This window comes from Gymnogyps californianus, chromosome 5 (assembly GCF_018139145.2).
Source record: "Gymnogyps californianus isolate 813 chromosome 5, ASM1813914v2, whole genome shotgun sequence".
Taxonomy (NCBI): Eukaryota; Metazoa; Chordata; class Aves; order Accipitriformes; family Cathartidae; genus Gymnogyps; species Gymnogyps californianus.
In genome coordinates this window covers 34,350,626-34,374,937 of record NC_059475.1, presented here as the reverse complement: position 1 = coordinate 34,374,937, position 24,312 = coordinate 34,350,626, and the positions used below count along the sequence as shown (strand labels likewise).

At 36.3% G+C, this 24,312-nt stretch overlaps 1 protein-coding gene across 1 annotated transcript in view; it reads left to right on the top strand.

The window, feature by feature from the left end:
* Positions 1-24,300, top strand: part of PALS1 (protein associated with LIN7 1, MAGUK p55 family member) — a 60,495-nt gene extending 36,195 nt beyond the window's left edge. The window contains exons 4-15 of the mRNA XM_050897894.1: positions 1,976-2,184; positions 8,263-8,340; positions 9,077-9,223; positions 9,826-9,987; positions 13,150-13,227; positions 14,121-14,304; positions 15,415-15,486; positions 15,960-16,031; positions 16,770-16,937; positions 17,695-17,897; positions 19,331-19,441; positions 21,203-24,300. Coding sequence (XP_050753851.1) covers positions 1,976-2,184; positions 8,263-8,340; positions 9,077-9,223; positions 9,826-9,987; positions 13,150-13,227; positions 14,121-14,304; positions 15,415-15,486; positions 15,960-16,031; positions 16,770-16,937; positions 17,695-17,897; positions 19,331-19,441; positions 21,203-21,379 — 1,661 coding nt within the window. The 3' untranslated portion in view covers positions 21,380-24,300. The remainder of the gene's footprint in view (positions 1-1,975; positions 2,185-8,262; positions 8,341-9,076; positions 9,224-9,825; positions 9,988-13,149; positions 13,228-14,120; positions 14,305-15,414; positions 15,487-15,959; positions 16,032-16,769; positions 16,938-17,694; positions 17,898-19,330; positions 19,442-21,202) is intronic.
* The last annotated feature ends 12 nt before the right edge of the window (positions 24,301-24,312 follow it).

Here is a 24,312-nt window from a genome sequence, read left to right as displayed (position 1 = left end):
GTGTCCCATTTAGCAAATATTCTTGCTTGTAGAGTATTCTTTAGCCTTCTCTCCAAATGGCATTTCCCCCTGTGTGATAGGCAGTATATTGTGTACACAGTTCCCTAGTGAGACACTGGCCACCTTAATTAGTGTTGTGAGTTGTACTGGATTTCACCTGTGGAATATCCTGCACAGCCGGTATCTGAGCTTTCCGTGCTGCTTTTGTACTACTGCCCTTCGTTTCCTTGGTGGTTACAGGAAGAAGCCCTTGACCCTTGGTGGGTAGGACGTTTTTAGCATGTGTGGAATGGTTTTGGAGGGTTGTTGTTCGGGGTTTGGTTTTTTTATTATTTTTTTTATTGTCCTGCAGACAGTAAAGTACAAGAGTAGCGGCTCTGGATTGTTTGTTTCTTTTTATTATACAGAACACTGACTTGCAAACTCAAAATTGAAAACATGTGGGTATGCTTTGTCCGAAATTAAAACCATTAAACTTGTTTGAGATGCATATTTTATTAGGCTTTATGGTTTTCATGTGCCCATTTATCAACCATTTTAATCTTGTGCTCAACAAGTTTGAGTCTAGCGTTGTGTTCAGCGTACTGGTGAATTTGAGGTTAAAAATAGGTAAAGGAAACTTCTTGACAGAATGTATCCATGTTAGTGATCAGTATCTGCTGTGATTTTTCATGTAAAAAATGCAACTTAGCTGATGTCTTGATAGCATTCCTATTTTAGTGTTCTTTAGCTCATAATTAATAAATGACGGTTGCTAAAACTTAAAAATAATTATCAAAGCTGATATTTTGATACCAGTAAGGGAGATTGACCTCAGTATCAACTGGCAGTTCTAAAATTTGGGATTTCCTTTGTTGTTCATTTTTTAAAAATACAGGGATTCAAAATTCTAGCTTACTTGAATTTATTAAAATAAAAGATAGCTCACTAGCCTCTTGTGGCTGAACAGATCTTTTCAGATAATGTGTGAGAATGCATACATTATTTCAGGCTCAGAACATCCACTGTTTTTTTGGTCTGCTTGAGGATTTCTTACCTGGGTTTATACGCATTATAAGTATGATTCATATGCCTTGCTTTAGGTAGTTTCTCAAGTACTTAATATTGAGAAGTGACATACTTTGCAGAAATGCGGATTGGTTTAAAAAAATGTAAATTTGTTGACAATCTTTAAAAAGCACCCGTAAAGCATCAGATTAGTTCTTGAAGCTCAAGAATGTAGTACATGTATAGCATTCTGCAAACATGTGGAAGCTGGTTATTAAAATATGTTAAAATATTTTATGGTCCAAGCAGAACTCATAATCTCGTAGGTAAAAGATGTGGACTTTCTTTTGGTGCAGATGACTTTCAGAACTCTGACCATAGATATTATTTTTTTCATCCTTACCTTTTTGTTTCAATGTGCTAAGACTGAGCATAATGTTATGTTTAGAAATTGAGTGTAGCTTACTTATCAAACACTCATAAGTAAGCAATATTTAGTTGAGATATATATATCTGCCATATGTGGCAGATATACATGGAAAGATGTATCAAAATAACTGTGAATATTCAGTGCATCAAGATCAGTTTAGCAAAGGAGTTATTTTCATATTGCAAAATAGCCCCTCTTTCACATTTAGCTGTACATGAGCTGCAATTATTGGATCTTTTACATATCGGTGATTTCTTTCAGAGAAGAGCTGCTCCTGCAATAGGAATTTAAATTTAAACACTGTTTCAGCTTTTTTATTTCTCCTTTTACTGACTTGGGGTCCTCTTTTTTTTTTTTTTTTTTTTTTTTTTTTAATTCAGATATGTTCTGCTAATAAAAGTCAGAGTGACTAACGGATAACTAATAAACTTGCATACATCATTGCTGATTAAAAACTGAACAGCAAAAAAATTTTGGTAAAAATCTTAATACAAACATTACTTAATTACAAATCTTGTTAACTCGTACCTTATTTGTATTTTGTTATTTCCTACCTAGAAGTGGAAGAACTGTTAACTTCTCTTAAGCATATCCAACACGTTTTGGTAGACCCTCAGAGCCAAGAGGATATCTCTCTCATTTTACAGCTTGTTCAAAATACTGATTTTCAGAATGCATTTAAGATACACAATGCTGTTACAGTGCACATGAACAAAGCCAGCCCTCCATATCCTCTCATCTCCAATGCACAAGAACTAGCACAAGAGGTATGTACAGTATGCATCTCTGTGATATATACGAAACCTATAATCATGGCTGTTGTTGAAATATGTACTTGTCAAGCTTGTCTGAGTTACTGAATGTTGAATATGAAAGGGATTATAATAGTCACTGATTACTGTATCCGGTTTTTCCAGATTTCCAAACAGTAACCGGAAAAATATTTTGGGGATAAGAACTCCCTTTTTAGCATGGATAGATACGTAACAGAAAAGGTACTATGTTTAAACATAGGAAAAGGGAGTGGTTATGAACATCTAACTCTCTTACCTTCAGTATTCTTTATTCCAAGCATTCAGGAATTGAGTTACAGTTCTCTGTTATTGTGACTTTCCTCTGAGTTGAGCCATGGCTCTTAAATTGGGAGGCATCTCTGAAAATACAACCATACTGGAAACAAGCGTCCTGCTTTAAAGTGAGCAACAGATCCCTTAATACTTAATTTCAGTGTTTTAATTACTGCTGTGATGGTCAGATTACACTTAATTTTTGTCTGACAGATGACAACTTTTTTGTAAGATCTGATACGTCTCTTAGAAATCATTAAAGTTTACTTTTAGAAATTTACTTGAGCAAGATTTTTAACTTTAGTCTTTTCAGTCAGATCTTAACTGTTTGAAATACTTTTACAGTTTCAGCCAGGTTAACTGTTTTCTTTTGAGGCTTATTCACTTGAATATAGGTGGGCAATACCTGTATACAATAGCTTTATAAGCATTAGTAGTAATTTACAGAAAACTCATCAGATACAAAGTTGCTGTGAACAGAATGCATTTTCACATGCAGCTGGATGCAGCTAAGACCCTCTGAGGGGTTGCTCAATAACTTTATCTTCATTTTCCATGGCCTGGTGCACGTATATATTTCAGTGAAGTGTGGCTACACCTTATATGGATATACAGTTGTTAACTTTAAACTAGCTAGCTTGAATACCAGTGTCAGTGCAAGTGTAGCACTGTAGTGTTCAGCAGAGCCAGACCCCAGAGGCTGGGTAAATGCTCCAGCATTTAGCACTCAGTGAGCCAAACTTACCTGTTCAAAACTGGCTCAGGTACACCAGTTGGAGTACCGGACCCAGTATATAGCCATTCTCCGGTTGCTCAAAGGCACATCATGCCAATTTCAGTATGGCAGCAAGTTGATTTTTTTTTTTTTTTTTAGTATCTGGTTTTCTTTCTGCCTGAAGCAATTTTTTTTCAACAGCTCTTTCCACTCTCCTTCCTTTTTCTAGACTTTAACCTTGTAAGTCAAGGAAAACAGCATTGTAACAGGCTTGAAGTTCTTCTGCAGAAGAAAGTACTGATTCTTGAGGGACATCATTTAAATGTTATCTAAAGGTGCAGTGTGCTGATTAAACTGCAGCTCAGGATTTTCCTGTTTAGGTTTGTCAGTAAGACTGTGCCAAAACCAGGTGGGAGTATTTTACACATGAGCTTCCCCCTGGCTTACTCATAAGCCTGTAGGCTGCTGTGGGATCCTTACTAGGCTTCTTCGATGTCTGCGAGCCTGAAGAAACCTTTTCAGTTAACTTCTATATGTAAACTACTTCCCCAAACACCCACTTTGCACAGGCCTAGTCTGGGATTTCATTCAGATACAAGCCAGAGTTTTTGAATCTTCATTTATAATATAGGATGTTACAGATTTGTCTCTTAAGAAAGCTGGTTTTTTCCCCTTCGTGGATATGATGTCCTTTTATTTACTGCTTAATAGAAGCTTCCAAGAAGAAAATATGCCTGGAAAAATCTAGGTCTGTTTTCAAACTTTCATATTCATCCCTGTCTTCCCTACCCCTCACCTTCCCAACACATTCCTCTCTTTTTTTTCAGGTGATTTGGTAAATCCTAAAATCAGAAGATGGTGCAAAGACAGTTTTGTGTCTCTTAGCAATCCATGAAGAAGGTTAAGCATAAAGAAAATATTTCTTTAATCTAAAATTTTTAAACCAATGGAATTTTGTCATCACCCAGGAGACTATTACATAAAAGGCAAACATATTCCTGCACTTGTTTTGATTCTTCATCTCCCATCCCTGTCTTGTCCAGCCTTGAAATTCCTGAAAAGTCAATATGTTGCATATGTCTGTCCCCATTTTCGGATGTAATCTAGTTTCTCGGTGATTCAGCTTCTGGTGTATTTATGTGACTTGTATTTTGCAATATGTTAAATAGCATCCTGAAGTGATTGAGCCAGAAATTCAGGACAAATATTTCTGTGACTGACAGAAGTGTCTCAAGAGAAACACCTTGAGGCCTCCATTCACATCATTCTGTACTTCCTAGTCTTGCCTGAATAGAAGATCTTATGCTCATTTTTCAGATCCTTTATTCCTTTTGGAAAGGCTTCTGTATTTATGGTAGCAGTATGGGAGGAAATTATTTCTGCTTTAGGAAAAGGGGTTTTTTTTGTGTGTGTGGTTTTTTGTTTTGTGGTTTTTTTTTTTTTCCCCTGACAAAGTGTATATCTTGCATGCCCAAGTTTTTTCTTTTACTGTGATTTTTGGTTGTCTCTTTTGCTTTTTCCATCCCCAAACATAGGCATGGGAAGCTCCCCCAGAAAGTAGTTCGTTTACTTACTTCAGGGTGTTTTTTAAGACACTTGCAAAAGCCTGGATTTAAGATACTGATAGTATCTTGAGGATAAAAGCCACAAGACGTTACAAGAAAGAAAAATAGCAGATACATGCATAAAATTAATTTTAAATGGCAGGTAATGCTAATGTGCGTATTTTAGTGTACAAGTAATTAGTGCCAGTGTATAACTCTGAAACTGTTTTGGAGTGCATGTCCTAATTTAAAGCTACAGACATGTTTTGTTTGAGGCTTTATGATGTGGAAGAGAATCTGTTCTAGAGGTCATGCTTCTGTAGCTCTGACAGGACGGTTTGCAACACAATTTCATATTGCAATGTGAAACATCCTCCCTTTAAAAAAAAAAAAGTAAAAATTAAATTAATTAAACTACACTTTTGGAAGTGTGTTTGGGGGAATTATCATTTGCTACACTGAATTTAAAAAAAAAATCTGTTTTCATTTACTCTTTAACTGATGATTTGCTTTTATAAAACGTGTATGAACAGTGTGTTGTGAAAATGTTTTTGATTTTGAATTTTTTAACCATTAACAATACATGAGAGTGGAATGGTACATTTTTTATTTTCTAGTCCTCTTTAGGAAATTCTTAAAATTAGTAGTATGCTTGTATAGTTAACTTTTCCCCCTGGTTCTGATAACCAGGCACCAACAACTCAAGATTTTTACTTTTTTTAAAAAGAAACTTTAATTGAATTAAAAGGGTGGAATGAAGCACTTGAGCTTAAGGAATTTATTTTAGAGAGCTAATCTTCATGTAATGTGGTGTACTCCAAGTCTTAAATAAAAATAGCCAGTAAACATCAAGTGTAATTAAATTGATTTTAAATCCATTTAAACTTGACCAAGATGGGGGCAAGGATTATGGGAACATGGTCTGAATCTTGACCTTGTAAGAATATTTGATGCAGCATTCAAGACAGTTTGTAATTTTTGGCCTGTAACAGCACATATCGAATACCTTAAAGATGTTCTTGCTAGTAAATATACTTAATAGGCTCAGTTTATATAGGTTATGTTTCTAAAGTTTTCGAACTTGCTACTGTTCACTTCAGCAAGTGCAGGCAATTAAACTAGAACAGTACTTTTGAGAGGATGCACTGGAAGCTTGTAACTTCTGGTATAAGTGCATTACAATGTGTATGTATATTCCCTCTGACAGTCCTGCTCACCTGAGAGTAAACAACAACAGGACTTTGCAGGTGTGGTTAAATTCTGAATGTTTAATATCACTCCAGTGTGTGCCTCCATAGTACATGCCTCCAAATTGTGGTGTGTATAATGAAACCAAATTGATAGCTTTTTGAGGGCTGCTTGAACTGAAGTTAATATAATTAACAATAAAAACTAGGCTGAAGAGTTAAGAAAATACTATTATTGCCACATATTTAGTGTGGATTGCCTATGCTATCTGTAGCGTGTCACTTCTGGAATGACAGCCTACGTTCAAATTTCTTTGTCTGATAAAACTGTGGGGTTCATTACCACGAGTTACAGAGGAATCTGACGTGTGGCAATACTGGTGTAATAAGTGGTGTATATAGCAGCCTGAAGCTTTCCTAGCGCTTCATTAAATAAACAAATAATAAATGTATCTCTCTTAAAAGGGGGGGAGCTATTAAAGTTTTGAAGAACTAAATTATTCAAAGCAGAAATTCAACTTGAATAAAGGATATTTACCGCACACAAAATGACTGGTTGGGCCTGGTTGGTTTTTTCCTCCCTGTCAAATCCCCAACCTCTGACCTTGCATTCAAAAGGTTGTCTTGCTTGCAGGACTTCTAAGTTGCTTTCTAAGTAGGTTTTCCTGTGAAAGGATCATGAAGATTGGATAAATAAGGCTTTAAAGCTTCTTGTAGCTTCTTCAAGAAAGGAATTGAAAGTCCCTTGAAAGTTAGAGACCTTAAACCTCTATGAGAAAGTCTTTTATATAGAAGAGTCTCTTCTTTCAGCACAGAGGAGAATTTGTTAGTGAAATACATCCTTTACAGTGCTCTGTCTGCTATATGGCACCGCAAAATTCACACAAAGCTGGGGATAATAGCTTCCTGGCCAGTTCAGAGGTATGACTGAAGTCAGGCCTCTATGAAGCTGAATTCTTTCTATTCTCTACAGTTTTAAAGAAAGCTTAAAAAATTATTTATATCTGGCTTCTTGTTTGACTATTCTGAGCTGTACTAGGTTTGTTCACCATGAGGCATGTTCTAAGGATGTCAGAAGGAAGGCTTTTGGAGGTTGTGCCAGGTTTATTGCTAAGCACAGGAACTTGTTCCATGTGACAGTGTTTGGTTGGCAATGTAAGGATCTTGCTCCATGGGAACAGTTCATTTAGTGGCTTCTGCTAGAATTTAAAATTATCTTTACTGTTTTCAGTACTGTTGTCTGGTAGCATCCAAGAGAGTTGTTAGCTTTATCTGTAGATAACTGCTCCTAGGATAGAGGCTCTTCAGACCTTTAGATATTGTTAGATCACACAAAAAGCTTAATTATTTTCACTTTGGAACTTGCAGTTTCTTGATTCTCTGATGTCACATTACCTCATCCTTAAGAGTAAAAAGCTCTTGAAAAACATGTTTTCTATCCCACTGAAAGCTGCTGCTGTGATAGGTATAATCTACTCTTGATGTCTCTGGATTCATTTGTGCTTTTGGACTTGTTTGCCTTTGGTCAGATTAGGCCAGAGGAAAATGGCTATGGTATCTTCATTCTCACCTTTGGGTAAGAGGGACTTCCCTGCTCCTGGCTTGTTCTGTAAGCATACCAGTATTTGCAAGAGATAATGGCAAGGCATGTTTGGTAACTGTACGAGAAGGCGAACCGTTTTTGGCAACCGAAGCTCCTTGAGCAAAAACTGTCCTTGTGTTAATGTGGATTATTTTGGAACAAGCCAAAGAAACCTGGTTTTCTGGGACCTTTTGAAGTTTTGACTCATACTTTCTGAGGCAGAGGCTCCAGGATGCATTGCAAAACCTGTCTTGGAATCTTTGGTCTTGCTGTTGGTGGAAATAGTTTGGGTAAAATTAAGCCATCTACTTGTAAGGAAAAGGCTAGCCACATTAATGAGAAATTAGTCCATTTTAAAAGACCCAGCATATTCACATAATAGACTTCATTGTGACTGATTTCACTATCATGTTCCTTTCTAGTGTTTAATTTTGTTGTGTGCATCTTCGTGGTAGCTGAGCTCATTGCCAGTCTCTGGTATTGACAAATCTGTGTGATGCACTGGATACCAGCCTAGATTTGGTAGATAATTACTGAGGCAAGGTATGCTGGAGTATTCCTGTGGTCTCATTGCATGTTTTCCTGATGTGTACCAGATGAAGTTCAATCACCCAGTGTAACGACTACGTGGATATACTTTACTTTCAGTAAAATGAATAATTGCAACTAGGAGTTTGTGCTTGAGTAGGGGAGGGAAGATTGATAAATCACTGGGTAGATTAAGAGGTTTATTACTTGATTTCTTTTTAGGTACAGAGTGTTTTGAAACCCAGTTACCATAAGGATGGGCAGGAGCTTAATGCTTTGCTGAATGCCCCTCACATGCAGGTAAAACGAAATGAAACTTCTAATCTAATGGATGTATTTCTTGATGCTGTTTTCAGTGTAACTTGTTTTTTGCAAATGTCTTGGACTGACCGGGCAAGGATGGATTTTATTCTTCAACTCTGTGTAGATCTCTTAATATTTTTCTAGAATGAGGAGCTTCCAATTTCGGGCAACTAATGGCAACTTCTAATCAAGTGTAGTGCATGACTGTATTCAGCCCTTGCTACATTCTACATGTATTGCAGAGTAATTTGCATATAAACAATGTAGCAGTAGATCAGTAGGGTCAGGGCAACACATGAGCTGCTTTGCTTATCTATGTTTTTTCTTTGACAGTTGTTTCATGCTTACCATAGGGTGCATAAAGGGAATTTTGTGCTGTGATGATGTAAATCCATGAGTAGTTTTCACTGCAGTAACTTCTTATGTCTGTATCCTCAGTCACATAGTAAACCAATGTCTGGTATTTAAGGAAGGAGAAGCTGTAAGTACAGTCACAGTTGTGTGTTCAAAATTGCTCTTTTATTGTTTTCCAATCTGAAAGGCAAGTTTTGCAAAGCAATAGGTGCTATATAGCTGTGACAAATGATTTTTTTTTTTATTGCTTGAGTCAGTTTGCAATCTTCTGTAACCTGCCAAGACTATTCAAATTGCAGAATTTTATTGAACTCTATTATTTTGTATACATATAAAGTGTGAAATTTTCTGTAACTGAGCTGATTTTATTTAACACTAGGCACTTTTACTGGCTCATGATAAGGTTGCGGAACAAGAAATGCAACCAGAGCCTGTGACAGATGAAAAAATCTATGAGAATGTTGGCGTGTACGGAGGGGAGACGGTTAAAATAGTTCGCATTGAGAAAGCTCGGGATATTCCATTGGTAAGTACTGGTACGCACTCAGTTATATGTAAAGGAGGTAAGCTTTTTTGTCCTTTGTAGATTGCTATGAAGGTTTTGGAATTTGAATGTGGAGGTAATATTTAACTTGTAAACACTCTCCCTCCCTCCAAAATGAGAAATAATCATAGACAGTAAGCTTGTGTGTATCTTCATATAGCAGTAGGTGTACTACCATTTAAAATCTGTACAACTTCTGTCAACTTAGGTTTGGACAGAACTTCTTGACAGTAGTCACTATCCCAAGCTTTGCTGCAGGGGGGCTTATAGCCTTGTGCCAACCATGTATTATTTTTAGCAACTCTCATCGTCTATTGTGCATCTTTCAAATAAGTGTTTCCTTAGGAGTATGTTTTTTAAAAAATCATGACTCTTATGGCGTGGAGCAATTCAATTCTTCAGCCTTTATTGTAGCTTGAAGAAATTAAGCGGTGTTTCTTTAAACTGGAGCATTGTGTGTATGCATCCGAGCTGTTGCTTGGATTCTCTTTCAACATAGTTTCTCCACTGGCTTGAAATATATACAATAGATGGCTTTGAGTTTCATATATATAATAAATTCAGAATGTGTTGCTACTACACAGGGTGCTACTGTTCGGAATGAAATGGATTCTGTTATCATTAGTCGAATAGTGAAAGGAGGTGCTGCAGAGAAGAGTGGGCTGTTACATGAAGGGGATGAAGTTCTGGAGATTAATGGCATTGAGATTCGTGGAAAAGATGTTAATGAAGTTTTTGACTTGTTGGTGAGTTGGACGCTTCTTGTTTTCCCTGCAAAAAATACTCATTTCGTAAGACTGACACCTGTAGGCTCTGCTTGTCATTTGTACTCATATTTAGCATTAGTTTAAAAGTATTTTTGTTCTGATAGCTAGTGTTTATACGTGGAGGGCCATTTCAAGTTTTCTTTCTGATGCATAGTGTGATATTAATAAGTATAATGGCAGTTATCTGCAAAAATGAAGCCTACAAATGTGGAAGAGTCAAGCTATCATCTTGAGACTTTGCTTTTTTAATGATTTCTAAGAAAAACTTTGTTTAGCTCTGAAAAGCCATGATTTTTCATCTTTGTCTCTGATTCAGTCCGCAGTTAATAGATGTGTGGCTGTGTGATTGTGATAGTGTCTGACTGGGATGGAAGTCATTTTCTTCATAGCAGCTTATATGATGCTGTGTTTTAGGCTGGTTTTAGACTGAAACAGTGTTGATAATGCACCAGTTCTAGCTATTGCTGAACAGTGCTTGCACAGTGTCAAGGCCTTCTCTGTTTCTCATTCTATCCCCTGCCTGCAAGTAGGCTGGGGGTGAGCAAGAGGCTGGGAGGGGACACAGCTGGGACAGCTGACCTGGATTGGCCATAGTGATATATCATGCCATATAACATCATGCTGAGCAATAAAAACTGGGTGGTGATTGATTGCCTTTGCATCACTTGTTGGGTTGGGTTTTTTCCCCCTTCACTTATTAAACTGTCTTTACCTCGACCCGTGAGTCTTTCTTGCTTTTGGTCTTCAATTCCCTTCCCTGACCTGCTGGGGAAGAGGAGTGAGTGAGGAGCTGGTGGGTGCTTAGCTGCTGACCAGACTTAACCCACCACAAATTGTATCACACGGGACCTTTACATGACTAGACTTCTTACTCTTTCCCTCCTCATAAAAACCCTTCTGTCTAGCAGTTTACCAGCATAGACATTTTTCTGTTTATTACACTTTTACCATTCACGACAAAATTATACATCAGTTCAAAAGCAGCTAGTCAAAACAACAGGCAAGAAATCCATCAGAGGTACTCTCTCAAAGGCTCTGTGAGGTAGAATGTCAAAAGCTGGGGATGACCAGTATTTTCTGTTGCCCAATATTGCTCTTTTCTCATGCTTTTCCCTGGCACCTGCTGTTACCTGACACCATCGGTGTCCGAGATGGGACACCTGGAACCTGACTATGAATCTTTGGTCTGATTGCAGCAGGCCGGACCATTCTGTCAAAGTGAAAACAGATGAAAATGACAATTTTTTTAGAAGTTAATTTATAACTTCGATACAAAACATTGCAAATATCCACTAGCACTTATTTAATAGGGTCTTTGGAGAAAAAAAAAGAGAAATATATTTAGTAAATGTTTGAATTACTTAGTAGATTTATGCTCTATAGACGAATCAGAATCAGGACCTAGACCTCTGCTCTAGGTTGCATTATTGTAGGAAGAATAAGCAGCAATATCCATAGATGAAGCTGTCTCATGCTACAGTAAGACTGTAGTTTTTAATGGACAGTTTCCACCTCTACTTGGATTTTTTTCTGAAATTTACTGTTAAAATTTTTCAGCTAATGCATGGAATGAGGTCAAGTGGAGGGAAGTAGAGGCAGAAATGCGTGGGGTTTTGTTTGGGTTTTTTAAGCCATTTAAAAAGATTCTTACAGTTATTTGAAAAGCCTTCAGTCTCCATGTGTTTTTATCTGACGTTCTTCATGCTCTGTAATTGTCTCCATGGCCGTCTATTTTTTTTGAAAAAGCCATATTTAGCTAAGTCCTATGCTTCTGAAAAGAGTGTTTTGTAGATGCTTGACAGACAATTCAGCTCTGGCAGTTTAGTTCTCTGCAGAGAGCTTGTTCTGCTCTTGAGCAGCTCCTGCAACCTAGAGTTACAGAATAAAAGATTTAAAACCACAATACATTAACATAAGAGCAAATTACTTGCTGAAAAATTTAAAAAAAAAAAAAAAAACAAAAAAAAACAAAAACCCCAAACTTTACATGTTTTTTAAATATGTTTTTAAAATCTTTAATTTAAAATAATATTTTTAATTCCTTATAGGTTATCTTCTGTATTTTGTAATGTGGAAGTGAAGTTTTAAAATGCTTCAGTCCCCAAAAAATACTTAAAACAAGCACAGGAGAAGGAAATTACTTTCCTTCTTAATTTTGCCTCACCACTTGTTACTCAAATGATAATAAACTGCACAGGACTTTAGACAAGACTATTCACACTATCACCGTGAAATTCTATGCATTCCTCGTGGAACTATGCATGCTGACTGAAAATCGTGGATTTTCCTTTCCTGCAGCCTAATCATGTTATGCTCAGTTATGTTTACTTTATTTAAGCCTTGGATCTGAATTTTTTGAGTACATGCATTCGCTTTGGTTTTATACAACATAAATTGTTGTGCTACGGTTCATGGAATGATGTATAGGAAGTGAGACACTTGTAGACCTTGTCACGGGTTGGCACTTGCATTTTATCTAGATATTCTTTGTGTGTGCAAACACACTCTGCATACAAAAGTATGCAAACAAGTAAGAATTCTTTAAAGCCAGGACATTTATTATGCTCTACTTTCTTAGTAGAGGTGATTGCAATATTGATATTAAGTACTTTACAGATGCAGGATTTGAGTGTTAGTTAAATTTTTAAACAATATTTTGTATACTTTAATAAATGTTAACAGCATAAAATCAGAGTAGAATGTTTAGATTTGAAAACACTTTTCCACTTAAACAATTTTAGAAAAATAGTAATCTTTTATATTTTTTTTTTCTTCCCAGCATAGATCCACTTGTTGGTATTTTTGAACAGAACAAGAGAATATTATTTTCCATTTCTCCTAAGTCACTGCTTGACAGAATTGCAGCTGCTCCATTTCAAATAGAAATAGTTTATGTATAATCAAGATTGCTAGACTTTTAAAATCTGGCTATCAACGTTTGGCTTTCTAGCCTGTCACTGAATCACTGCATCTGTATCTGTACTGTATCTTTTAAACCAGTTAAGGGGCAGATGATGTTCTGTTAGGAACTGCCTTTTATGGGAATTTTTGAAGCATTTTCTAAAATATGTTATTCATTAAAATTGTTAACCTTAAGCCGTATTTCGATACTGTATATGAAAAGTCTATTTTTCATCTCAGGCTGACATGCATGGTACTCTGACCTTTGTATTGATTCCCAGTCAGCAGAGCAAGCCACCTCCTGCGAAGGAGACAGTTGTAAGTAGCTCTACATAAGTTCTTGAGCTTGGTGATACATACCTTGTTTTACCAGTAATGCGTAGAAAGTTCTTCTGTAGGTCATTTACATTGTGGAACAAAACCAAAACTTAATCGTTTAAATTGGTTTAATTGTTACCAGACTAATACCTGAATTAACTGTTGAAAATGATTGATGGTGTTAAGCTGAAAGTCTTAGTATGATTTTAAAGTTTCTAAAATAGTCACAAATTATAAAAGTAGAACTGCCTGTGCTTCTGAAATTCTGTTATGAAATTCCTAATTTCTCTTTTTTTTTTTTTTAATATATATATAAAAATTGAATTGATGGAACTGGCAAATATGCTTTGGGAGGAAAAGTTTGTATACTGGAAACTTTATTCATTATCTTTTTAGCTAACATACTTTCCTTGAGACAGCTTTAACAGTTTGAAGAATGCACCGATTTATATCACAGCCAAACAAAAACATTAATGGTTGGTGACAAACTAAAATATTTTACAAGTGAAACTTCACCTAAAGCCCAGCAAATGGGTTTCAATCTGTGTATTTATTAGGTATTTTAAACAAATCAGAATATCTCTGGTACTTTTTGAATACAAAGAACTTAAATCACCTCCTAAAATGGTGAGGAAATTGCATAGACTTTAGAATTAACAAGAGTTAAATTCAGACCTTCACCTCCAACCTAGCACAACTGTGTCTTTTCCACTGCTAACCTAGGTAATGATTCCATTCCAGTATCTTCTGTATGCCCCAGATAAAGTTTCCATTTTATAGAATCTTGGAGTTTTTATATGTCAGAGCTCCACTGCAGTCACAGGAAGATGGGATGTAATTCTTCAGAAGTCACAGGGTTTTTTTCTTCTGTTTTTACATTTGATCTCCCACAGATACACGTGAAAGCGCATTTTGACTATGATCCCTCTGATGACCCTTATGTCCCCTGCCGAGAGTTAGGCCTATCTTTTCAAAAAGGAGATATACTCCATGTGATCAGCCAAGAAGATCCAAACTGGTGGCAGGCTTACAGAGATGGAGATGAAGATAATCAGCCATTGGCAGGCCTTATCCCTGGTAAATAAAGCTCCAGAAGAAGCTTGACAGCCAGTTGTTCCCATAGCCACAGGAGCAATATTCTGGTTTTCAAAGATTCATGTACCCTTAAATATCCATTGCTTTAAATATCTGTGACTTTGAACCTTTCACAACAGAGCCTACTGTTGGTTATGTAATTCACTTACTTAAAAGGTTGACCTTTTAGAGGCATCTCCATGTATAGATGTTAAATGCAGAGTAAAGCTACCGCTTCCACTGCAGTTCACCTTTCAAGAGCTACTCTCCTTTTCATTTACTCCTCCACCTTGGGGACTCTGTGGATTCAGAGTTCCCTCTGCTGGCTACGGCAGAAACGTGGGACTTCAGCCTGCTTGTTCTCTGGAGATGAGAGCAGCTGTTACGTTTCTTACTGTATCAAGTAGTTATTTGAAAAATGTATCTTTTTTTTTGTGGTAACTTTTCTGCACGTTTTCACTTAGCAAAGAGCTTCAGTTACTTGTAACAGTCATGCTTCCTTTCTAACTGTTGGGGGCCTTTGAGTAATAAGGGTTTTCAGACACTGAAGTCAGTATATAATTTTTGCATTGACACATGTACTGCACTCTAGTCCATTAAAGATCTGCTGATCTGTTAAACAGAGCGAACAAAAGAATTTTCAAATTCCATAGAATATCACACTGTTACTTTATGACGTTTGAGTAAGTTGAGAGGAACACTGATTTAAATATAGGCTAATCTTTTTCAAGCTGAAGTTCAAAAGGTTTAGTGTAAATAGAACACATTTAACATACAAAAATAATTAAAAAACCGTATCATCGTAGTGGGGAAATGTAGTCTTTCCAGTAGTTTCAATTTTCCAGGCAAAACTGTCCAGAATAGTACAAATCCTCTGCAAGTCTTTCTTGATTAATATATTTTTGAAGCAATAAACACGCTTTGCAGCAATTTTAGTTTCTCTTTTTAAATTTTAATTTATCTTTTTAAATTTCTCTTGTATGTTATATTCTACTAGAACCTTCAGAGATGTAAAAGCTTAGGAAAAAATAAAATGAGTGATTACAAAGAAAGTATGGAAGTGGTTTCTAAGTGTTAACTGCTTTTGCACTTTTTTTTTTTAAATGCATTAAGGAAAAAGTTTTCAGCAACAAAGAGAAGCAATGAAGCAAACCATAGAAGAAGACAAGGAGCCAGAAAAATCAGGTTGGATATATGCTTTCCAAGGTGGGGGGGCACAGAATCTACCTCTTATAGAGGTGCTCATTAGTGATATCTGGAACCTCGTCATTGTGGAGTTGTGGAAAATTCTTCAATTTTTTTTATAATACAACTGGGATGATTCTTTTAAATTCTTCATGTAAATACAGGTCTGAATTTAGCACTTTGTTGTATAAATGACGTGGTTTTTTCGTAACTATGTGCAATGTAATTAGGATGATGTAGGAGAATTTGGAAAGCCCCTTTTTTCTTGAAGAATTTTATCTGCCATGACTCAGTTGAAGTCCTTGGCATGCAACATTTGCTTAATACACCAAACCGTTGTAATGAACTGAAGAATATTATGCCTTTTCAAAACTGCAGAATAAATTCTCCACTTTAAAGATCCAGATAGTGGGTGGGATAGGAAGCTTTTTACTGTATGGGTACTTGATTGTGATGATTTTTATTTTGGTTAGGAAAACTCTGGTGCGCGAAGAAAAACAAAAAGAAACGGAAAAAGGTTTTATACAATGCAAATAAAAATGATGGTAAGCCACATCTTTTGCACAGCATGTGCACTTATAAGCAACTATAAAAGATTCTACAAATAGCCTTGTGAAAAGAATGCTGAAATTCAGGATATGATCTTAGAAATACTGCCTGATGATGTTTTGTGTAGGAGCAGTAGTATGGTTTTAATAGCATTTAGTGAAAGATGTAAAAAGAGGTGGCAGGACTTGTAGGGTCATTTAGTGTCTTTAATAAAGACCAGATGATAGGGGTAAAAAACCAGATAGCTTTTTAGGCATGGAAGCACTCATAATTTTACGATGATGAACCAATTTATTATGGTTTTGTAATATCATCTCACTCTGCATAATTAAGTTTAGTAAATGGAAACTTTCTCCACAGAGAGTTTGTAGGCTATTTATACTATATTCTTACAAAAGTACTTTGGGCTTGGGATGATGATTGTTGTTGTTGTTGGGTATAAAGTGTTATTCTTGTACTAGAAACTTGTTCCTTGGCAAGAAAGTTGTTTCCTGAGTTTATGCTACTACTTATATCAGTAGTAAGTGGAAACACATTTTCTTTCTCCAGAAAGGGGGGAAAAAAGCCTCATCTTACTGGGCAAGTGATGATCTTTGGGGTTCTATTGCTTTGGTGACTCGCAGTTAGATGCTGGGCAGAGTCAGGAGCTGCCTGAAACTTGATACTGCATGACAGGCAGTACATGCAACTAGCAGTAAAGTATGTTGTGACTATTTTATTGTTTCTCTCTCAAGATTATGACAACGAGGAAATTTTGACCTATGAGGAAATGTCACTGTATCATCAACCAGCAAATAGGAAACGGCCTATTGTTCTGATCGGCCCACAGAACTGCGGCCAAAATGAATTGCGGCAGAGGCTTATGAATAACGAAGTGGATCGCTTTGCCTCTGCAGTTCCCCGTAAGTTTGATGGGCAGATACGATTGCTTATTCTAAACATTGTCTGCAGACAAATACTCTTGTGTTGAAAATAGTAATGAGGAGTTTGGGGGTTTTGAGCAGGATATAGTCAGCTCTTGGATAAAGGACAAATAAAGTTAATCTTGTGTGGCAAAAAGTAGCTGTGCTAAGTCAGTGCAAATCCCGTGTCCCAACACAGTGTTGTAGAGGCATTATAAGACATGCATATATTTCAGTTTGAATAAAATTGGAGTTACAGAGGTTTAAAAAATAAACTGGTACATTGGTCAAAGGATTTTTAACCTACATATCCTGCATAAATTTAAATTTAGGTGGTTTTAGTGCCTTCCCAAACCATTTACATTTCAGTAAATTTTGTATTTTTAATGTCTAATGTACCCTAGATTAGGTTTACAAACAGCTTAGCAATATAATTTGTTATAAACAACTAATAGCTGTTTTCACATTCAGAATGCAGCTGCACAGGTGAAACTATTGCTTTCCTAGTTGACTGGTTTTTTTTTTTTCCTCTAGGTAATGTAAACAAGACCTCTAAATGTAGGTTCAGCCTTTGGCAACTTAATCTGTCCGGGGATATTTATTTTAGAAAACAAAATACTTGCATTTCTTGGCTATTTCATATGCCTTTTTTTTGCTTGGTTAGCAATTTATCTCCTAGGAGAAACACTTGTTTCTCCTCTTCGGTTCTACAGGTGTGTCACTGTCTCGATTTCCTTTTTGTCGCTCTTGTTTGTAGATACTACTCGGAGCAGGCGAGAGACTGAAGTACCTGGCAGGGATTACCATTTTATTTCCCGACAGGCATTTGAGAGTGACATAGCTGCAGGGAAGTTCATTGAATATGGAGAGTTTGAAAAGAACCTCTATGGTACTAGCATAGACTCCGTGCGGCAAGTAATCAACTCTGGCAAGATATGCCTTTTAAATCTTCATACCCAGGTATGGCAAAGCTGTTGCCTGTCATGTTCTGATTGTAGAAGCTACTGTGAAAATCTAAAGAGCTGTATTTTGTTTATATAAAATGAGTGTGTTTTCAAGGTCCATTTTCATGTTTATTCCAAGTTTTATTTCAGTGGTGTTCAGTTGACTCTATTTAGTGTGTTATGAATATAACCTTCTTGTTCCTTGTTTGAAAATATGCGCATCTTCTTTATCTGTGCTAAAGGTAATAGGGGCCTTGCTTTGCAGATAGTTCTCACGAGCTTTAAGTATCTGAATTGAAAAATTAGTTAAAATAAGATTTGTGTCTCTCAGTCTTCCAGTTACTCTGTGAGCTCTGGGGTTTTGAAGATGGAGAGGAAGTTGTTTGTGATTATACTTGGAAACTGCATTTTGGGAATGTTTATGCAGTTCCAGAACAGACAGGATTAAAGTACATCCCAAAAACAATATTGAAAAGCTCTTTAGCTATGACCTTTTGATTATGGAGAAAGAAGAGACAAACTATGCATACAGACCTCAACTTGGAAATTTAGTCAAACGTGGGAAGAGGCAGAGTCCTGGAACATGCCCATTTTCTAATACATATGATATGTATGAGGTCTACTGCTCTTGTAGATGCTGCAAAAGAAGCCCTAAAACTCAGACATAGCAGTAAAGTCTGGTAGTATTGAAGCTATAACCAGTTGGGACCATGTGATACTTTACTAGAATAGCTCATGGGTATTGCAAAGCATGTAATGAGATGAAAATTCATAACACTTTGAATATTGATCTAATTCTGTGGTTATAAAAGTCTATCTCGGAGACAAGTTGTTTGTCCCGAGACACATAGAAGGAACCTCTTGGAAAAATCAAACTACGGTTTGGTTCTTTTCATTTCCCATCTCTTAATATAAATGTAACCTGCCAAAAAAATATGCTAAGCATACAGTAGTAGTGCATCTGATACCTTGTGTATTAATCTTCAAAACAGAAAAGGTTAAACTGTAGTATTTAAAGTCAACTGTAGTATTTAAAGACTCTTCTCTCTGTTCAAAGCTGATACCATTCCTTAGCATTGTAAGGAAACTTACTTCAATGTAGGTGACTTTTTTCTTTTTTTTTTCTTTCTTTTTTTTTTTTTTTTGCTTTTGGATACCAAAAGATGTGTTCCTTCAGTTTAGTTATGAAGAATATTCTTGAAGAAAAGTAAATGTTTGGGTTCCATGAAGCTGAAAAATGTTGGAATATCAATTTTGTAGGAAATGGTGACTGAATTCTGAGTGGTGATGATAATACTGTTACGGTTAATTATGCTGCTGTTAATATATTGTACAATTGTCATTGTGTTTGAAGAGTGTATTATCAATTATAGCATGTGAATAATGCATCGTTAAATGCCCTTTTCATGGGTGGAACTGTTAAATATTTAATAAATCCTATTTCTGCAGTCACTGAAGACACTACGTAATTCTGACTTGAAGCCATATATTATATTTGTTGCACCACCTTCACAAGAGAGATTACGTGCTTTATTGGCCAAAGAAGGGAAAAACCCAAAGGTAATGTGTCTAACACTTCTTCTGAAACCATACTGCTTTTTATTTACAGATGCTTTTGGTAAACAAATTTGTATACTCTTTCTTTGGAATTGGGAGATGGTAATGGTACTGACAATACATGGGAAGCAGTGTAGTTGAGATCTGTGTCCTCCAGGTTAGTAGGCAGACCATACTAAGGGAAGGGCTCACAATGCTTTCACCTAACGGAATGTGAGAGGTATGAGGCAAGGGAATCCACTGCTAATTCAATAATCCTGGGGCACAATGTCTCAGTGTCCCTGCATTTGGGTACAAAAAATATGACCCTTTATTTCAAAACTGTGGAAAACCCAACTTTGTCTTCAGATAAACCTGAGAGTAATTCTAGGGAGCAAACGATTATTGTTTTTCTTTTGAGACCTTATCTGCCCTTGGAAAAGCATTTACTTGAAAATGTACTCCAGAACTCTTCAGATAAAATTATTTTAGTCTTGATCCTGTAGGATCACTTTTCATGTTTCAACCAGAGTTATGTCAAGATCTCAGCTTATCCAGTTCCAATCCTTTAGTTAATGAGAAGTTAGTTCTCCAGAATGGAATTGAAACCCATAGATTAAACCAGGACATCTGAAAGCTCATAAAAGGTCTGTATCAGCTTATGAGATACAAAGTGCTTATTGCTAGAATAATGAAATATGTTGACATTCAGCTTTTTAACTGAAGTCTACCCTACAGTGGTTGGTGGGAGCACTTTGCCACCATATTATCTTCAAAGTACTGATTGAACATAATGCAGTTCATGCTGAGGAAGAAGAGTCTTCCTAGCATAACTCAAAGGGACTCCTGATACAGCTGTTGGTCAGGAATCGTACCTCACTGTGTTCTACAGCTGTGTTGTTTTGCTCTCCTTGTTTGATGCAAGGGTGATGTATTGCCTGGATGCAATAGAAAAAAAATCTTGAAGGCCTGAAGTTCCTTTTGAAAATATCCTATTTAGAAAATTATCTCAAAAATTATACCTGAATATTCCTTGATATAACACAAAAATAAGCTGCAGAAGAGAAAACCACACTTTTAGAATCCAAGTGTAAAAAAAATTCTGAAGTAAAACAAATCACTTCTCCTTCTCCCTTTGCATCATTTATCTACATCTGCAATATTCTTGCTTTTGACATATTCCCTTCCAGCTCCCAAATAGTGTTTTCCATTTTTCTGCAATGTCATTTACCTGATGCTATGGTGATTGGATCAACTTAAATGCATAGCTCTCACTGTGGTTCTCATTGCTGTTCATTGAAATATTTTCACCAATGATAGCTGTTGCCTTTGACTGTTTGGTGTTTGTAGTGCTACATCTTCAGAGAAACGTTGTCTTGTTCTACACCATTCAAACTTTCTCTCACTATCTCTGCCATCTCCAGTCTTTTGCAGAAGGATAATGGGCTTAGCAACCTAACTTATTTTTCAGAAACATGATTTAAGAGCCTCAGTAAGATGAATGTCATAAAATGAGCAGTGCTAGATCATCTTCGTTTACTTCCGTCTGGGACAGTTATTTACTGTTTGCCACTTACGGCCAATCAGAAAGGATCGTCTTGAGTGCCCTTAGCTTTCAAATATGTATCATGGTTCAATGTTATCATAAACTTTTCAATAGCTGATAGCAATACCATGAAAATTTGTGTAAAAGACTTCTCTGAGTCAAGCTGTTACCTTTCCCTACTCTGTTGTTGTGGGGGAGAGGCTTACACACACACGCTAATTCTCTGTTTTTGATTGCAGCCAGAAGAGCTGAGAGAAATCATAGAGAAGACGAGGGAGATGGAACAGAACAATGGCCACTACTTTGATACAGCAATTGTGAATTCTGATCTTGATAAGGCATATCAAGAGTTACTTCGGTTAATAAACAAACTTGACACAGAACCCCAGTGGGTGCCCTCTACCTGGCTACGATGAGAGAGCAATTCAAAGGGACAAACGGACTTCAATCTAGTAATCTTTCCAAGGAGATTCTGTGTAGGTCTGCCCAATTCTAGTATAAATGCGTGTGAGCTCTAGACCTCAGTGGCTGCATCCTTTGCCAGTGAAATTGCGTATTATTAAAAAAATATGCTAATCAGCTTGTGAGCAGATTTAACTGATCTAAAGATTGTCCAAGTTTTCTTTCTCTGTGGTCTAGAAATGGAGACCTTGTCAGTACTAAATTCTAAAGCTTTAGATAGCTTTTTCTAGCAACTACTTTTATACATAAATCCACCTTTTTTACCTAGAATCACCCTTATGAAATCAAAGATTTTAAGTATGTGTGTGTGTATATACAGTCCATGCTGTCACATAGTTATAAATATGAATGTTATTTAACACTTAACTTAATGACTTTGTGGGACATGATGGTAGTTCAGGAGCGTAATTCTACAGATCATTGGGTGGAGAAATAATCTACACATGAAAAACGTTAATATTAATGAGAAGTCTCTCCTGTTCAAAAAATACACAGAATGAAGATGCCGCTCTGGTCTGGAGCTGGCCTGTGAGGCTTGAGTTAATATTTTAATTCTCAAACATTCCACTTTCTAATAGCACTGTAATTGGAAAATGTGTATAATGTAAATATTTCTATCCTTGTGTCTTTTTAGTCAGACTTTTTAAATCAGATTTGACTGCACATTAATTTTAGGTCCGATCAAAGATGAATATTATATTGATCTTTTAGATGTGATATTTTTATGGAATTTTCTTTAAAACATACTGACTGATTGGAGCCGCTGTATTCCACAGATCTGTAGAGATATTTAGAACGGCAGAGGTTATATTTTTGTGAAAAGTATATAGTTATAAGACATGCTGCTTAAAAGTCAACTTAAGTTCTCATGTTTTATAACAGAATACTGACTAAAATACTGATGTGCTGAACATTGGAAGACAGTGGGGTTTTTTAATCTCTGCAAATGGTTCATCATGTGGCTGTTGGTCTAATGGATAATTAACTGGAATTAAAATAGCTGAATGTAGCTACTGTGTTATAAATGAGTATTGTAATTCACTAGCCAACATATTGCCCTGCATTTGCTCAGTACTGCAGTGAAAGTATGTGTAAAACACTGGCAACTGACTGAGAAGTCACAAGAAAGGGGAATATTTGTAATGGTTAAAACAAACAAAAAACTTGAAACAAGCGAACAAAAGGCAAGGTCTGTCTGTATCCTAGCGTGTTCTGCAAAGCAGATTGGAACATCTCTGCATCCTCAAATGATTCTGAGCTGTGAAGGTTTAACTACTAAGGCTATGCATCTGCAGTAGGGCTGTTCTATTGCTGAAGCTAACTGAATAGTAGTATCTTGGCTGGTTTGGTTTTGGGTAGCACAAAGAACCTTGACTGTGAATATCTTTTAATTTTAGCCATAGTGTTTCTTTGTTCCTACAGGTAAAACACTGGAGTTACGTCAATGTGTAGTTCACTCCTGTCTAATGTTGAAGGATGAAAAAGTAGTTGATTTTTTCCATTCTGTCTTGCATATATTCTTTCTTCAAATGTTAATGGAACAAATTCACACCCGTAGTTAGAGAGCTCAAAGTATACAGCAGCTATAAAGAAATTGTCAGATAACTATCCTAGTTACTGAACTAACATTCAGTACATTTTTGTATTGAAAAATCGAAGTATAGAGTGCATTCCTGTCTTGTTAGTAAGTGAAATTATTTGCTGGTTTAATTAGTGTTTAGGGCTGAAAAGCAATTAGTGGGGATAAGTAATGACCCTTCAGAAAGAGAAGGGGTTGGAAACTTTAATATCTTTAGTTCAGTGTTAGAAATAATAATGCGCTAGCTGTTGGCCTAAGGGCTGGATATTCAAAATAATGGCATTTTGCCTCACATTGCAGGCACGTTCTCAGTTTAATCCATAGTTTATGACAACTACAATGTTCAGGTATATTGGATAGTCAGTGTTTCATAGATGACAAAATATTCTATTGATTCTACCCTTTTTTAAGAAAGATGATTGTAGATGTATTAGGCCTTTTGGTATTGACTGTTTCATAGCTGGACAAGAAGGTGGAAAGCAGTAAAATGTGTTCGTTAAGCGTAACCTAGCTCAGCTACGTAGGTACTGTCCAAGTTCTTGCAGTCACAATCAGCTCAAGATGGTTGCTGAACCCCCTTAGGTATTCAGTATTCATAGGCAGTGTCAGTCACAGTAAATCATGCCATTAATGTATTTGACTAATGTTTGTCTCCCCAGTTTTTCTAAAATGGTGTACAGAAGCTGTTTTCATACAAATAAGCTTTTGAATGTAGACTTAAAGGAAGTTGAAGTTCAGCTCTACTCTCTTAATTCCCAAGGCACACAGTACTTGCTAACATCCATGTAGAGAGGTGCTATGATAGTTTTTAACCAATGTTAGCTTCGTCTCCTGCTGAAAGGAAAGGCTTGAGCAGCACTGAGAAATGTGCCGGCTTGGACCTGCAACTACCTTGTGCAAGAAATTATTCTGCCTTTAACGAAGAATGTGTGTTAATTCCCTTGAGAGTAAAAGAGAATATGCAAACTTCACTGGTGAAACTCTTCAACCTTATCACAGGCTTTGTAGTGAGCTGTATCAGACTAAAATGAAGGTATCTGCATTTTTACCAGTCCAGATTTAATTAAAAATAAATGTTAGCTGAATTGCATAAAAGAATTTTTGAATGTAATTATATGTGACTTTTTAAAATATAAGATGAGAGGGGTTTAATGCCTTAAATCATTAAGGTAACTTTACTGAGACCTGTGGTTAGCCCCACATTGTACTTTTATACATGTATCTGCACTCTGTATTTTGAGACATCATGAACTGCACACTAATGTAAAAATGTAAAATATCTCTAGATTTAAAATAAATCACTACAAT